At 38.5% G+C, this 16,919-nt stretch overlaps 1 protein-coding gene across 36 annotated transcripts in view; it reads right to left on the reverse strand.

Moving 5' to 3' along the window:
* MADD (MAP kinase activating death domain) overlaps positions 1-16,919 on the reverse strand; it is a 73,151-nt gene that overhangs the window by 12,612 nt on the left and 43,620 nt on the right. For 24 of the 36 annotated variants that reach the window (XM_027705225.1, XM_027705190.1, XM_027705148.1 and 21 more), the window contains 12 exons: positions 14,170-14,267; positions 13,744-13,827; positions 11,144-11,302; positions 10,573-10,681; positions 9,974-10,036; positions 9,477-9,597; positions 8,205-8,310; positions 5,682-5,792; positions 4,635-4,742; positions 4,380-4,544; positions 2,786-2,858; positions 929-1,035 (listed from right to left, as the gene is read on the reverse strand). In XM_027705225.1, coding sequence (XP_027561026.1) covers positions 929-1,035; positions 2,786-2,858; positions 4,380-4,544; positions 4,635-4,742; positions 5,682-5,792; positions 8,205-8,310; positions 9,477-9,597; positions 9,974-10,036; positions 10,573-10,681; positions 11,144-11,302; positions 13,744-13,827; positions 14,170-14,267 — 1,304 coding nt within the window. The remainder of the gene's footprint in view (positions 1-928; positions 1,036-2,785; positions 2,859-4,379; positions 4,545-4,634; positions 4,743-5,681; positions 5,793-8,204; positions 8,311-9,476; positions 9,598-9,973; positions 10,037-10,572; positions 10,682-11,143; positions 11,303-13,743; positions 13,828-14,169; positions 14,268-16,919) is intronic. The other 12 variants (XM_027705208.1, XM_027705198.1, XM_027705235.1 and 9 more) reach the window with 3 other exon arrangements.

Here is a 16,919-nt window from a genome sequence, read left to right on the forward strand (position 1 = left end):
CTGAGCATGTGTGTTTGAGATGCATGTGCACTTCCAGTGGGGTCTACACTGATGTATCCTCAAAGAAGAACAAAGCTTGTGTGGGAAGAAAAGTCTAGTCAGGAGGAAAAGAAAAAACACTCCACAGAGAACTGACAGAAGCTTTTCTTTTTCTCTCTCTCTCATGCACACACACAGTCTCTCTCCTAAAAATTGACTCTACTGTCTAGCGCTGCATGCATTTAATATCATAAGCAAAACAAAAAAACCATAAAGCAAAATAAAAAACAAGGATCAAAGGAAGCAACAGAAACAACAACCAGAGAAAGGAAGAAATGACAACTCTAGTTGTGTTTCCTCTATGCCCACAATATCTGCTATTTGGAAGGAAAAATGAATCAATATTTTTTTCTTATTTTGTGAATTACATCAAGAACCAGTTTCCCATCTTATTTTCATACTAAATTCTACAGATTAGTTCTAAAATTTTAAAATAAAATAGACTATATATGATGCAGAAAGTTACCCTCTGTACCACCAATATTCAAACACTGTATCTTTAAGGTTGACTGCTTATGCAATCAGGATACATTCACTGTGTGATGCATTATGGCAATTTAGATTACTATTGATCACTTTTTCTAACCTTTACATAGGCTAACATTTGTTTTGTGCTTAGATAATTCACACCACCAAAACCAAGAAGCTGAAAGATGTAGCAACATCTTTCTTTAACTTATTATAGTTTTTCTGCGGATATTTAATTTCAGTGTGTTTTTACATATATATATTTATATATGCTTGTGTGTTTGAGTGTAAATATGCATGTGCTTTTTTATCCCCATCAAGCTACCCCTTGTCCTTTTTGATACTCTGGGAAAAGGAAACACCTATACAGGCAAGCGGCAAAAAGCTTCATGCTCAGTTTTCTCACAGATTTCCCTCATACCTGACTGTGCATAAATTTCAGGTTAATTCCTTCCAATGTGACCTGAAGAAGACCTCCTTCACCAGTTTTCATATCCTGCACAGGGAACTCACCACCCAACTCAGGGCCTGTGATGTTAATTGAAAAAAAAAACAAAACAAAACAAAAAAACCCACAACAACAACAAAAATCCAGAAAGAGAGAGAGAAAGTGGAGAAAGCAGTCAGTGAAGTCATGATACGTGGAAGGGAAACATAAAATAGTAAAAACATAATTCCTATTGATGTCCATATCAAAAGGATGCTACTAAGGACAGTAAGGAGCATTTCAGTGATTCTACCCACTAATGACAGTTTTCTGAGAACCACTAGACTTTTAAGTATTGTAATAAATTTCATTCTGGTTATATGAAGGGACATCAATGTCAGCTCAGTCTGTGTTTATTGTAGTTCATACTGGGGTTTTTTTTGTTTGCCTTAAATGCCATATTTCATTTCTGCATGGTAAGATGCTGCAATCACATAATACCACAGACAGCATAGTCTGTACAAGTACAAACACATAAGCAAGCACAAGTTCATTCGTGAGCTGCATTGTATGGTGTTGTTTTAATCTTCTGGCAATTAAAAAGTCAACATAATTAAAACAATAACAATTTAACAGAAGATATTAGTAGGTGACAATTTAGGCACTTTCATCTAGTTTCTTCTTCATTATTCGGTTCAGCTAAAAAATGCTTTCTTGAAATTATTTTTGAAAAATTTTTGTTTCTGCAGAACCACTGAACCCTGAGGAATGACTTCCAACACACTTCAAGCACTTTTCAAACACATTTTTAATACTATATTAATGCCCAATTCTTAAAATAGCTTTCAAAGACACTTTTGCCTTCTTTACCCTCAGTGAAAGTTCAGTCCTTCTTTCCCATCCTCAAATTAAACTGGACTAAACTGATAGAAAGGATTAAATTGGTAGGAGAAAGAAAATGGTAGCTCTTCCAAGCCCCAACAGCTAGTCGAGGGTTGAACAGCTAGGATGCTAGATATAAACACAAGTCATTTTCTCAGTCATGTTGATGTCAGTTATGTGTATAAAATGTAGATCACTTAGACACAGCATTTAGACACACCTAAAATAGGCTTGTGCCTCAAAGCATGGCTCTCGGAGTCCTAACATCCACTTGAAAAAAAAAAGAAATATTTGCAACAAAAATCAAACTTGAAAACACAAAACCACAATGACATTACCCTGCAAACAGACTCCAGCAAAGGAGAAACAACCATCTTACGAAGGTATAAAATAAGCCACCTTCATGTTCATTACTCAGGTACATACAGCACCTGTTCCTCTCTGAGAAGTAAAAAAAAAATGGAAAATTGCCTCCCCAAGAACTCAGTCTTCCAAAATTGCAAATCCACTTTCTATGGTTTTTGGACTCAACAGTAAAATAGGTGTTTACAAAAATAAAAAAATTTACTAGTATAAGATTCAGTAATGCAAACAAGAGTATTTATTATTCTCGACACAAAGTAGACAACATAATTCTATGTCTCAATCAGGAATATAAGCAGTAATTAGACAACCATGGAGAGAAACTGAAGGTGATGTTGTGTAATCTTTTCTAGTTATCATTTTACTGGCAGCTAGTCCTCCTTACACATAACTCTTCTTTATACAGGTGTTTTGGTTGTGCCTGTATTGAGAGTGAGGGTAAAGAGGGCAAGCTAATGATAGCAGTCTGCTACGCACACATGGATGTACAAAGTCACCCTAAGATTTCCAAGTGAAACGAGATTATGTTCAAGGAAGTTACTAACAAAAACATTTTTCTGATTGCAGATTAAACAACAAATGTTCCTAACAAGAAAAATCTCGTACCTGGTTTAATGCTCTGCTGTCTTGCTGCTGCTCGCTCCATACTGTCTTTTACACAGTAGTATAGTTCCCGACACTAACAGGTATAAGAAGAGTAATACAATGTTATTTCTCCAAATTACTAGGAGAGGGAAAAGAACAGCAAGATTCTAAGATTCTACAAAAGTAACAAGCCCCATGTGGTGCATGACAAAAAGCCTATAAAAGTTCAAGCACACCTAATTACTAGTTTGTTTTTCTATTTATTTTTCAAGTTCATAGAGAAACTATTTCATAGCATTTCATTGCACAAGCTAGCAAAGAGTTCATGGCTTGGTACATTCTAGCCAAGTTTATACAGTTTCCTACCGTAGATAGGTCACAAGCTGTAGGGAAGGGATGTCATCGAGACATCCCTTGACAGGCTGGAGAGGTGGGTCTGTGTGAACCACATTAAGTTCAACAAGGCCAAGTGCAAAGCACTACACCTGGGTCAGGGCAATTCCAAGCACAAACACAGGCAGAGAATGGATTGAGAGCAGCACTGGGGAGAACTTGGGGGTCCTGGTTGATGAGAAGCTCAACACGAGCCAGTAATGTGTGCATGCAGTCCAGAACGTCAACAGCATCCTGCGATGCATCAAAAGAAGCGTAGACAGCAGATTGAGGGAGGTGATTCTGCCCCTCTACTCCGCTCTCCTGACACCACATCTGAAGTGCTGCATTCAGTTCTGGGGCCCCAAACATAAGAAGGACAGGGACATGTTGGAGCAAGTTCAGAGAAGGGTGAGTAAAATGATCAGAGAGCTGGAGCACTTCTCCTATGAAGATAGGCATAGAGAGTTGGGGTTGTTCAGCCTGGAAAAGAGAAGGCTCTAGGGAGACCTTAGAGGAACCTTCCAGCACCTTAAAAGGGACCTACAAGAAGGCTAGAGAAGGATGTTTTACAAGGGCATGTAGTGATAGGGTAACGGGGAATGGCTTTAAACTAAAAGAGGGAAGGTTTAGATGAGATAATTAGGAGGAAATTCTTTACTCGGAGGGTTGTGAGACACTGGAACAGGTTGCCCAGAGAAGCTGTGGATGCCACATCCCAGGAAGTGCTCAAGATCAGGTTGGATGGAGCTTTGAGCAACCTGGTCTAGCGGAAGGGTCCCTGCTCGTGGTGGGGGTGGGGTGGAACTAGGTGATCTTAGAGGTCCCTTCCAATCCAAGCCATTCTATGATTCTATGATCAAAAATTTAAAAATTAACTCAATTACTAAGACACAGTTTTATTTAGGCTTTCCCCCACGAATCTACTGTAATATTTTTGCTATCTTCACAAGCCTGCAGGCTCACACAAAATTTAGTAATACTCATGTTTTCCTTCTTCTAACAAAAAAAAAAATAACAGCTACATGCAATTTCTTAAATTACTTTCTGGTGTACTACTGTCTTCAGGTAAATGACAAGGCATAATGCCAGCTTCAGATGTCAGTGCTACTAAACAGCCCTTGCAGTTCAGTAACCAGTGCTGGAAAGAGAGTGCTATTTTTTGATTAAACACGGAATATGACACACAAAGGACTTGTTTTTTCTGTGCAGCTACTCCTGCAGTATTAAACAAAATGCATACCTTCTTTGTGTAGAACTTGTTCAGTTGTGTCTCCTGACCATTCCTGCGCCAGAGGCAGAGCACTTTCGTTTTGGGACAGTAAGTCATGTTGATGAGTTTCTCATACCACCAACGTTCATATACAGTTCCAATGTTGCTTCTAAGCACAATACAATCATCACATACCTAGAAGCACAAAATATTATGTAAGATTTCTAATGTTATTTCTCTTATTTCGTCTGCTGCTAGTTGCATTGATTTTATTCTTGTCTCTACCTCCATAAAAAATATGTCTCCTGTTGTGTCTGTCCCAGCATGTACTACAAAAGTCTGCTTCTTGATATGGCGGCTGCCACTGGGTCTCACAGGGAGTTCCCGTCCATTCTAGAAAAAACCCCACATGCAATCATTAATGAACGTTGAAACCAATTTCTCCTTATCTATTGGAAAAAAAAATCAATTAGGTGACACTAGAAGCATTCTCAACAAATAGAAGAAAAAAGTATTTTTAACACAGCTGATTGGAGGCAATTTTGGACAAAGTCTTAAGCAAGTCACTCCAGTAAATTTAGATTCAACAAATGTGACTATGACACTCATCACAGCATACAACAACACTCACACTGATATCATACTCAGTATGGGATAGTGAGGTGTCTGAGCTCCAGTAACATTGGAGTAAACTGGTCTGATTTTTCCAAAGTAATTGTAAGAAAATTTTGTGTCTTCTCTATGCTTAAAACTAAGTTCCAAATGGAAAAATGTTTGAAAAATTACCTTTCAAAGGGCCCTAATTTGTGTCCACCCTGATGACAGTTGTATTAAAAGGTAGCTAGAGTTATTAACTGAAGTTTTAGCCTATATTCTTAGTAATCATTACATGATGCAACGTTTATTCTGCATGACAGCTGACAGTGGAAACAGTTTTGTAGAGAAACTGATTGCTACAAGTCTTATAATGACCTGGAAACTGACAGAAAACTGAACACTTCTTACAGTCATTGTAATAACAAAGATTTGCGTGCCCACAAAAGTGATATTCAGAAAACATTAGGGTTGCATAGAACAGTGGTACATAGGTGTCATGTTCATACACACCTGTATTGCAGCTCTAACTGATAACTGCATAACATTATAACACTATAAACAGGGTCATACAGTCATAGTCTTTATTGTATACATATGAAGGCAGCATTTAATAATTCAATTTAATTATTTTTAATATTTTTAAATTAGTGTTGCAAAGAATATACAGAAGAACTTTAAGGCAATTTATTTTCTCTACTGTAGATCCAAAAGACACATCATCACTGTTTTACTTACCAGATTGGCAAGTTTGTCTAGAATATCGTTTATTTGTTGGCTGTGCACCAATCCAATATGTGATTTTCCCATTAGACGTCGCACCTTTTTCCTAATATCATTCTTGTTCACCTAGAATGCAGACATAAAGACAGTCAAATACTCTTCTCTATTCACAGAAGGCAACTCCTATCTCCTAAATATATCTTGGTTTCCATTGCTAAGACAGCAAAACAAACTGATCTCCAGTTCAGTCATGCTAGGACCTCTTTAGCCCAGCAGTACATGAAGAAGTTGCATATACACCACTTTTTCCAGCTACTGGGCAAATGATACTATGCACAACAGATTTTCTGCCTATCTGTGCACACAAGCAGCAATTCCACTACCTACCACTTCCAACTACTGATATCAAAAGCCTCAGTTTTCCATGTTGCCACTTATGTGATGAGCTTCATTGGCCAGGCTAGCTCCTCCACCTCCTTCTCTGCAAAGAGTTGATTTCATCAGTTGTGGAGCCCTCAACACAACATGGTATCTTTTGGAATTCTCATTCCTCCACAGTCTGTTTCCTGGTCACTAGGCTGGGGCTCTAACAAACATTTTCAGATAGTCTTCAAACAGCAGAAGGTTCCTCCTGAAAATGAGCTGCAGGGAAGCTCAGAAGCAAAATATTTCTGCCTTGGGTGTCATTTCAAAAGGCTATTATGAATGTCAGCCACTGCTAATAAAGGCTTCAAGACAGTACACTCATGCTTGAGTGCTGACTTCAAGCTGGATCAGACATTCTCTTTTAACATATTGGCATTATGACCTTAATGCTATGGAGCATACAAAACAAACTCAACCTGCTTCCTTCCTTTGACAAGAATTCTTTGCACTTGAAAGAAGCATTGTATTTTTTAAGATATTTTGAAAGTAAAACCTACTAGGCTCTGCTATCCAAAACAAGACAATAAATTAAAATACCAAGGATTATGCTTCCCTTGATAGTCAGAAGAATTCAACTCTCCAGTAACAGAAAGCCTTCCAACTTTGCAGTTTCTGCTATAAGCTGCCCTAAGAGGACATACCTTGGTACAGTCTTAAGGTCTTAATTCTGCCTGCTTGAAAAAAGTCCTATATACAAATAAAACATACCAAATTCTAGATCCACCACCTTTTATCCCAAAACTTATAATCAGGGGAAAAAACAATAATAAAAAAAACCCCAGTCAAACAGACAACACCTCACAACCCTTTTTTTGCCCAATTCTGCATCCTACCCTCACTCTTGAGCATGTCTGAAGATGCACAGAAAGGAACTGTATTTTTATCATAACTCTCTGATCCCCTGTATTCCTTTTTTTCATCTGTAACTGATAGGCCCAGAGAGACATAATTTTCAAAGGTAGAAACTCCTGCTTGCCCCCTTGTCCCTTTCTACCAGGAAACTGTTTTCTTGGGGATCTGATTATTTTCACCATACCAAAAGACATCCTCCCGCTATGAGACTAACTCTACCAACATGTCTCATGAGAGCCTTTTGAAACCAATATTATTTGCTCTCCTCTTTTACAACTTCGATGAAAGTAGGTGCACTACTTATAATTAATTCTACTTTAAGTATTACAGCAATGCAAGTCCTAATGGCCAAATCCCACAGTCTTCTTCTGAAATAAACTCATTCCAACTATACTCAAATCCCATCTTAAAACTTACCTTCACATTCCATTTATGTCAGGAAAAATCAATGCTTTCTTCCTCTCTCCCCACTTCTCCTTCCGACCCACCCCTCTGCACTGCATCTCCCTTCCCCCCAAAAAATTACATAGTTTTTTCCACTGGTTGGATATCACACGTTTTTCATCTATGGTATGATGTCTCACCTCATCATTTAAAAAGCCAAAGTTATCAAGCTATCACCTATGTACAGCTATCCTTACTGTCAAGCTGTTGCACTGGACAGCACAGTGCATCAAATCCGTTACAGGTAAAACCACGCACTTAAGCTGGTTCTAAACAAGACAAAAAATTTAGAAGACTGATTTTCCAGGGACTTTGATTTGGCCTATCTAAGAAATTATTCAGAATAAAAGAAAGATACTTCTAGTAGACATCTACATCATTAAGGTGTATACAGACAGACCACTGACTGAGAAAGAAAAAGGTTGTTTACTTGTCATAGCAAATTTCTTGTTAACTAATTGATATACATGTTCACAATCTGTCCACATTTGGAATTTGCAGCTGTGAGGAAATAAAATCAGAAAATACTCTACTTAAATTATACCTATACTCTTAAAAATAAGAATATTATCTAAAGTTACTAGCAGAAATAGTAAATTTCTACTTTCAATGTCAATATATATGCATACCCATGGTACAGAACTGCATAAACTCAAGACAACATTTTTTCATTAAGATTAGGAGATGTTTTATAACATTCTTTTATATTCCATTGTTCTGAGTTCCGTGAACAGAGATGTATGGTTTCAAGAGGACACCAACAAAATATATTGCCCAAATCTGAGCAGCAATCTACTAAAAAGAAAAAGAAATCACCTTTATCATAAGCATATAGGCAATCATATTATGCAGCAGTGTAGCCAACAAACGGTCCTCATCATCCTCCAAACGCTTTCGATCATGTTCTCCCAGGGAAAGATACCTGCAAGAAGAGCTAGATCTGAAGCAGATTCACAGGAATTCTTCCTCCTCTTCCTTCACTAAAGCACTGGCAGGAGACAGAGCACTATTTGTAAAGTGTATGGCAAATAAAATCTCTAAAACCACTAAGTCAAATGGTCATTTTCCAGTAAAACACCATGATCACTACTTAAACATTTCCCTTAATTATTAATAGTTGAAGCAAATAACAACTGGTCAGTAGGAAAGTTGTAACTGGTCTGCTGGGCTTATCCATTTCCTCTTTTCTGCAGTCACAGCTCCATGACAATTACAACTGTCAGAGGAGGAACATACAACTCAGTAATATGACAAGAGCCATCTGTCTTTAGAGTTCAAAAAAAGCTGCAGGGGAGAAAAAAACTGATCAAGGAAGTGCACAGGTACTCTCTTTTTCCAGCAAGGCAGACAGTTTGTGGAAAAACAGTTTTCAAACTAGCACCCCACAAACTACTTCTTATTTTGGCTACCAGATCTCATGTTACATGATAGCATGAGTGTAGGCAGTACAGCTACAGGTGGCAGACGGAACAGAGAATGATCAGATATTAACAGAGCTATGGGGTGGGGGAGAAGAGGAAAGTAGGTAGTGAAGATTGACATCTCAGAAGTAGTCTAGCCTTAAGCAACCCCGCAGCTATTTTTAGAGAGGGGTTCCCTCATGGGTTTTTCCTCCCCTTTGACTACAAACTGTAAAAACATCTATAAGTTACTTTGTATTTTGAGAAGGCTCAAACTTCCATTTCTGAAAACATTTAATTCTTTCATTTTATGTCAGCATGCTGATAGCTTCTCCTTTATTCCTCTATAGTCATCGTGCCACAGAAATCTCTTGCTTTACTACTTATCTAGTCTATTCCATCTGTTCATACTGTGATTATGCTTACATTATCCATTTCTCTGGAAACATTATCTCTTCACAAGAGTTAAAAAAAATGTTAGTTCTTGTAACTAACAATAAACATTTCAGTATCAGGAGATACTGGTCAGCAGAAAGACAAAAGGCTCACTTTGGAACAGTCAGGTATAGTAACAAGGTTTACAAAGTGACAACAGGAGGTTAAGCAGAATTAAAATAATTTAAATTTTTTTACTATTTCAGCCCCAGATGAAACAATGAGGAGGAAAAAGGTCTACTAAAGAACTTACCTGTCAATCATCTCCTGAGGTCCCTGGTCCATCCCCATTCCTTCTCTCTCTAACATTACAGCATCCAAAAAAGCATCTTCCCAGAACTGCATCTGGTCCCATAAAGTTGAACGCTCTTTGCCTATGCAATGTATACAAAAATTGAGCATTTATTCCATTTACTCCAGTCAAATACTTTACCATTAATTCCTGTTCATTCCCACTCCTTGAAAATACCATAAGACAACACACAATGAAAATAAAAAAGAGGTTACTTATAAACCACAAGCAATACCACAGTTGAAGAAAAGTGTAAAAGAAAACACAACACATATCTCTCATTCTCATTAATGGCATAATATTTTTAAACCCTTACACAAAAATACCTCTCATCTCTAGTCTTTAAGGAGTATATCTTCTTCCATAAACTGTTAACACTGCCCGAAAGAAATAGAAATATCTCATACAAACACAGATCACAGCAAACACACAGAGAAGTGGAAAGATAAGATTATTACTCATAGAGAAGGTTTCCATTGCAGCATCCTCTAACTGGTCCCAGACAGATCCTTTATCCCTACCTGCACCATTCCAAGCAGGTAGGAACGATAAATGGAAAGGATGAAAAACACAGGAAGAGAGAGCTCTTGATTAACAGCAAGTCCAGATGAAATACATTCCAGAAAAGCCAATATACTTCTAATTCAAGGATACACTTGAAAGCCATTAATATTCTGAGTTTAGTAGCCCTCTGTTCAATGACTTAAGCTGAATGATCTTTTTTCAAGATCAGTGATATATTTTAGCCTTCTATGCATAGTTAAATTCCTTCTCCCCTTCTTCACATTTTAAAGAATTCATATTCAAGAACAGCAAGAGACTTGGACAAACTACATTTTATGCAAACTCCACCACTCACACCCATGTCCTCTTACTCTTACTCAATTTCCCCAGCAAATCTCTGGCTTTACTCTGAACGGCCTGATGCACCCAGCATGGACAACAGTAGTAAGTTAAAAACACTGTTAGGGAATGTAAAAATTCCAGTCTGTCCCAGACATAACTTCATCCAAACTTCACGCTAAAAGATTCCCTCCCTGCAAAAAAAGTAGCTTACCCAAAAGTCCTTCATATAGATAGACACGTTGGTTCCCATCCTCTGGACCTCTCCCTGGAGTACTGCCTTTGCTATCCTTCACACTCTGCTTCAGGTTGTGAGACTTCCCCTGAAAATAATACAAGAGGTGTCAGACAATTTAACTCTGCACTCTGCAGGGCTCCTTCTTGCAGTCTACTTCAGCTGCTCCTAAGAAACAGGAATTTTTCCTCTTAAGTAAGGACGAACAATGCTCATCAATGTTGTATTGCCTCTGAAGGGCACTTAAATGTCCACTTGGTTGAGAGAAATACTGAATGATGGGGAATTAAATATTGCTAGAAACTGTAAGGTGGTACAAGATGTGAATATTACTTTCAAAGAACCGTTCATTGCACAGGAAATGAAGATTGATATGTGGATCCACATAAAAATACATCTTTGACATGTTAATATTTTAAGTCATTGCTGATTAACCCTTAGAACAGAACCAGAGATCCTCTTCCACACAGGCACACATATTGAAATGATTATTGTGCAAGATTTAGTAAAAAAAAAAAAATAAAGAAAGGGAAGTCTGCAATGCCCTTACAAAGATAGAGCTAGTAGCAGAGTTTGTCTCAATTTCGCTGTCTGACACAGTGCCTCTGGATCCTGCCAAATTGCCACCATTTTCCACACTCGGGCCATCACCAGCATTGCTACTCAAGTCACTGTCTGCTCCTAATGTCTCTCCAGAACTGTTACTAACCTGTGGAGAAAAATAAAGCGATTACCTTCAATAGTCAAAGACACTGTGGACAGAAAAATTGTAAAACATTTCTTCTTAATGCACAAAAGAAGCAGTACAACTGAGGGCCACATTTGCCTTTTCTTCTTCAGTAGCATTATCTTTTCATCAAATACTACTCTGCAGGAAGAGATTAAGAGACTCAAAAAGCCCTTCAGAAAAATCACAGAACTGTTAAGGCTGGAATGGATCTGGTAAGATCATCTATACATGAGTCCCCCAGTCAAGCAGGGTCAGCGAGAGTATGTTGCTGAGGACAATGTCCAGTTAGGTTTTTCTAATCTCCACAAATGGAAAACCCACAACTTCTCTGGGCAAACTGCTCCACTGTTTGACCACCCTTATTATAAAAAAGTGTTTTCTTGTATTCAGATGGAATTTACTGTGCTTTAATTTTTGTGTTGATTGCCTCTCGTCCTGCCCTCAGACAGTGCTACTGAGAAGAGTCTGGATATCTTGCCTCTGTTCGTTCCCATTAGGTATTTACACCCATTGATTACAATCCCCCTGAGTCTTCTCTTCTCCAGGCTGAAGAGTCACAGCTCTCTCAGCCTCTCCTCTTATGAAAGATGCTCCAATCCCTTAATCGTCTTTGTATCCCTGAGCTGGACTCACTCCAGTAAGTCCTTATCCTTCTTGTACTGGCAGGTCCAGAACTGGACACATGCAGCCTCACCAGTGCTGAGTAAAGTGGAAGGATCACCTCCCTCAACCTGCAGACAATCTGCTCTTCCTAATACAGCCCAGAACACCATAGGCCTTTTCTGCCATGAGGGTGCATTACTGGCTCACAGTCAGCTTGTTGTCTTTCAGGATCCTGAGGCCCCTCACAACAAAGTTGCTTTCCAGCTGATTGGCCTCCAATGTGTGCTGGTGCCTGGGGTTATTCCTCTATCCAGTTCTCCAGCCAGTTGAGGCCCTCTGAATAGTGGCACAACCATCTGATGTGTCAGTCATTCCTCCTAGTTTTATATCATCTGCAAACTTGCTCTGTACCGTCATCCAGGTCATCAGTGAAGATGCTGAACTGTGTTGACCCCAATACTGATCCCAGGGGTACACCACTAGAGACTTGTCTCCAGATGGACTTTGTGCTACTTATTTCAACCCTCTGGGTCCCATCGTTCAGCCAGCTTTCGGTTCACCTCACAATCTACTTTCCTAACCCATACTTCATCAGTTTGTCTATGTTACAGGGGACAGTGTCAAAAGCTTTATTGGAGTTGAGGTAAATCTTTCTCATTACACTCTTCCTCTGGTTTCTGAGGCCTGGGATTCCTGAGGCACAGAATGCCCCAAAATGCTTCAGTCTTTTCCATCTGCCATCAGATTCAGCAGGCGGCTTATATTTTCTCCAGTCCTTTCTCTTATTACTTATGTACTTGTTCCTGTTTCCATTCACATTCTTCGCCAGATTCAACTCCAGGTCCATATTGGCTTTCCTAACCCTTTCCCTGCAAGGTGAGACAGAAAATGCATACTCCTGTGTCACCCACCCTTGCTTCAACCTATTGTGTAATTCCTTTTTATGTCTGAATTCAGTAGGAGCATTTTGCTCATCCATGCAGGCCTCTTGCTGCCTTTGCTTGGTTTCCTACTTGTTGGGATGGACCTTTCTTGAAGGAGGACATACTTGAATATCAACCAGCTCTCTAGACCCCTCTTCTATCTGGGGCAGTATCCCAGAGAATACAATTTTTTCTCCATTCGAGAAAGACAATTAGAGTATTATTCTTGTTACAGGCTAACAAAGGATCATGGAAAGCCAGATATTCACAGGTAGGCAGCAGTACAGAAAAAAAACAAGCAACAACAACAAATAGGGAAAGTTCCTTAGGTTTTTATCCCTGGAATATGTAACATCATATAATCTGGTAGGGAGAAGGTTCATTCTTTTGTTTTACTAAATGCATTCCTGCTACCTTTTCCCTCTAGGCCCTATAGTTGATTGGAAAGCAGATACATTGATGTAATTCAAGAGCTTTCAGGCAATATATGAGAAAATTTGTTCTTATTTTTAATGCACTAAACTATCTGCCTTTTTTGCTCTCAGGTTACCTTTTTAAACATCTATTTTTTATAGATGGTTTATACAAAACTAAGACATATTTAGAGAATTGTTGCAATCCATCAGTTCTATAAATACACCAATATGCAGGAATACGTAAGAGCAATAAGTATCATATATGAAGGATGCAGTCTGCTAATAAAGACAGCACTACGTATGTTGTCAGACACACATGCTTGCCACCCACTCAGAGGCTCTGGAGAGAGAACTCAGACATACATTATGCATCTGTGACAGAATGTTGCCACACCACACAAAATGTAGGCACGAAATGCCCTTCACCACGTTAACAAGCAGTCAATCACACCAAGATTTCACTTTGGGCATATCCTACCACAGTGCTGACTTCAGAATCCTGGCTTGTACTTCGGACCATAACTGTTGGTCCTCCACTGGGAATAGAGTCAAAATCACTCTTCTGCAATCAAAACATATAAAGGACAAGAAGAAGAGTCACATTAGTCCTTACCATAATGAGAGAACATCAATTCCCACTCCTCTGGGGTCTGGAATCACATGCCTTATGCTTTCTTAATTTATTTAGCCAACCAAGTAGAAACTACTGCCTGCATGTCAAAAAGATCACAGTGTCCTGTAATTGAGTTCAAAAGATCAATCCCCTACAGAAAGAGGGGAAGAAATTTTACCAAATGTGCCTCTCAAGAATTCTCAAACCCTGTAAGTCTTCCCATAATGAAGTAATGAATAGAAGAATCCTTTCTCTTACCACATAAATAAAGCAAGCATAGGAGTCACTGACCTGAGAACCTGAGGCCAAACTGAGGCCACTGTCTGCACTGATTTGGGATTTCTTCTCATCTGTTTCTCCCAAATCGAATTGTTTCACACCTTCTGTTCCTGAACAAAGGAAGAAGTAAATCATTACTGTACCAAGAAAAAACAGTATGGCAGAAAGCGGATGACAGACTGGAAGCAGGAATAGTACCATGAAAACAGATTTGCTTTCTCATTTCTTTGATTTTTATTATTCTCATTCCTTGGTCTTGAAAACAACAAGGCCAGCAGGATAAATCTGCTAGTCTTTGAACATTAGTTTGAACTTCAAATACTCCGAAGGCACAGTCCAGGGGTGACTAAAACTAAGCAGTACCTTTTTTAGCCATTCAAGACAGAAAAGAGAACAGACAAAGGTCAAGTAGCTTCCAGTTACAATAACACATGCAGAGGAGTTGCCATTCATCTCTAGGAAGCCACTTCCTTTATTCTTGTTAATAACAAAAGATACCTACTTACTTAAAGTCAGAATCCTTTTTTGAACAGCTAAATTGCTCAAAGGCCTGGACTGAGTGTTTTTTGGTTGCCCACTGCAACTATCTAGGCAAAAATCAGGGAACATATGACAAGAACATGTTACCCCAGTAAGATTTTCAAGGAATAAGCTTGTTTGATGCTGTATACTTCACAATATTCTCCAATTTATTAACAAATGGCTCTCCAGAGTTGGCAATCACACAGGTCAAAATTGAGAGAGGGAATCACCAAGCTTTTAAGTCATGCATTCATTAACACAACAATCCAAAAACAAAGAAGGGAAAAAAAGGATAAAAAATTTTATGTTCAATTTCTCATGCACTTCTAGAATTGTATCATCTATTGTCCTCTGATGGGATGGCAGAAGGAAAAGAGAATGATGGAGAGATAGAGCCTGAAAAGAAATTTGGATAAGCATTGAACAAAACTAGTAACAATGCAAGAAAAAATGTGTTATAGACTGTACACAGAATGTCAATACTCTCAGAAACGCAAAGAGACTGAATGCAACACTTCTGCCATATCCATATCTGCCAACTATTCAGTAACAGGAAGACATGATCAGCTGTTGGAATATTTGTATTATATACCCATGACTACATCCAGTATCTCTAAGCAAACAATGCCACTATCTCTATAACAGCTGATCACAACAACCTGGGAATTATGAACATTTGTAATATATGTAACATTAGAGAGGGTAAGACAGTGAAAAGGAAAGAAAAAGGGAAGGGAGGAGAGAGAGAGAGAAGGATAATATACAAAGATTTGTGGGAGTGAGTTTGAGATGGTATGTAAACTCATGGATAGCCAAGCCATAAGCGGGCTGTGCAGACCATACTAGCTTACTACTCAACCACCAATTCTTCCTGTGAAGTGTTTACAGAAAGTATTCTTCATGTGTTATAGTATTCTGCCTCTAAATCCATATGCCTTAGTTACTGTAAATCAAATCATCAAAGATTCTAGGAAAGAAAAAGCATAAACAAAATTTACCAAAAAAAACCTAAAAGTATCTTTTCTAAGAATTTGGCATCTTTTTCCCCACTGCAATATGCATTGCTTACTTCTAGATGTCTATTCCCAGTCATTCAAGTGACCAGCATTTCTAGTTCTGAATACCAATACAGCAAAAAGTTTTATCTCATTACTACAGCGAGAACACTAAATTTCAGCTGTGTTTTAAGCAATTTAAGAGTTTCCTGTCCCAACACATATTTCAGACATATTTCTGGCAATTTGACTTTTAAAGTTCAGATATTTGACAGCTGTAACTGAGTTTAAGAAGCACAATAACCACAATCACATCGTTGCCATCTCAATTTAGAGGGACTTACAAACCTCCCCTTCCCTTCTTTACAGAGTTATACGTGTAATACACATAAAACACTAAATGCTCAATTTATCCCTCCCAATGTAGGCACCTATCTGAAAGGTTCATTTTAGGAGAGTAGGTGTGTGCATGTGCTATGTGTCTGTCTCACACACACTCCTACCTCAGCAGAAAGCAACTCACAACTTCAATATAGCAAGCTGTACTGCAGAGGTGCCCCACTTGCCCCATTCTCTCTGAACTAACTCCAGATGCTAATTTGTACTTAACAGAAGTATTTAACCAAGGAGCCTAAAACTAATCAAAGCAAATCCAGGCCTAGTCAGAATGTTAGGAATTTTCACTCATTCATCTTATCTATTAATCCTCCCCAGACCTTCAGTCTGTAAACTGGGCATCAGCTCTGCAAAGTACAAACTACGCTTACAGTTAGGAAACATCTACCCCAAAACGGTTGCTATAAATTAGCTATTGTCCTTATGTCATAGTCCCTATTTACAACAGTAACAACCAAAACAGCAAAACCTTGTACTACCCCTGCAGATAGTACACATTCAATATCTTATCCATTATTGTATTTCAATAGATGTTCAGATTTGTGTAAATTTAGACTATTTTTTAGACTCTGTAAACAGCTTCAAATTCTTTCACTCCTTCTTTAACATGGATACAGAAAACAAAACCAGGCTGATTCCTTGTTATGAGGCTATTTTCTAGCAGCCATCACTAAATACAATTCTTCACATACACCTTCTCTCTCCCCCTCAGAAGTATTTCTTGTTACAGACTGTTCATGGTTGATTCCAGGTAACAAAATTTGCCATCCCATGGCTTGAACAGAGAATTCTTCATTCCAGTAATATTCAACCAATCAATATATCTGTGCCAATAACCTGTTAAACAAA

This window comes from Neopelma chrysocephalum, unplaced genomic scaffold (assembly GCF_003984885.1).
Source record: "Neopelma chrysocephalum unplaced genomic scaffold, ASM398488v2 Primary Assembly neopelma1_24, whole genome shotgun sequence".
Classification (NCBI taxonomy): domain Eukaryota; kingdom Metazoa; phylum Chordata; class Aves; order Passeriformes; family Pipridae; genus Neopelma; species Neopelma chrysocephalum.